The 473-nt window shown below is 51.6% G+C and overlaps 1 protein-coding gene across 1 annotated transcript in view; it reads right to left on the minus strand.

Annotated features, from left to right (window-relative positions):
- The window catches only part of slc39a6 (solute carrier family 39 member 6), a 27,562-nt gene that overhangs the window by 26,998 nt on the left and 91 nt on the right, over positions 1-473 (minus strand). Inside the window, exon 2 of the mRNA XM_034887369.1 lies at positions 307-393. Coding sequence (XP_034743260.1) covers positions 307-393 — 87 coding nt within the window. The remainder of the gene's footprint in view (positions 1-306; positions 394-473) is intronic.

The following is a 473-nucleotide window of genomic DNA, read 5'->3' on the forward strand; positions in this document are numbered from 1 at the left end:
CCATCTGTAAATTATAGAGAGGTCTAGACCTGCTCCATCTGTAAATTATAGAGAGGTCTAGACCTGCTCCATCTGTAAGAAAGCATGACGTCATAGTGTAATTGATTGGACGTAGTTGCCTGTTGGTTGAACTGACTTTGAGAAGAATTAGAAGCTGCTGCAGGTGCCACTACAAACTGAATTAAACAGCCAGAAAGCCCGGGGGAGAGCGCTGTGATTGGTTTAACCTTTTGTTAACGCTGCTCCAGTGTGACGCAGCAGCTGCTGTTGGTTAGCAACCAAAGAGCTCTCCCTGCTTTCATTTACCTGCTGATTTCCCAGCAGCCCGAGGGGCCGTTCTCCAGAGCCCGCCGCTGAATGACAACTCATTATTTGCAGGAGAGGCGTTTATATCTGCGAGCCCCAGACAGGCCGAGAGACGGAGAATCTGGCGTCCTGCAGCCACCGCCTCCACCTTCTACCCCCCCCCCCCC

This window comes from Etheostoma cragini, chromosome 12 (genome assembly GCF_013103735.1).
Source record: "Etheostoma cragini isolate CJK2018 chromosome 12, CSU_Ecrag_1.0, whole genome shotgun sequence".
Lineage (NCBI taxonomy): Eukaryota > Metazoa > Chordata > Actinopteri > Perciformes > Percidae > Etheostoma > Etheostoma cragini.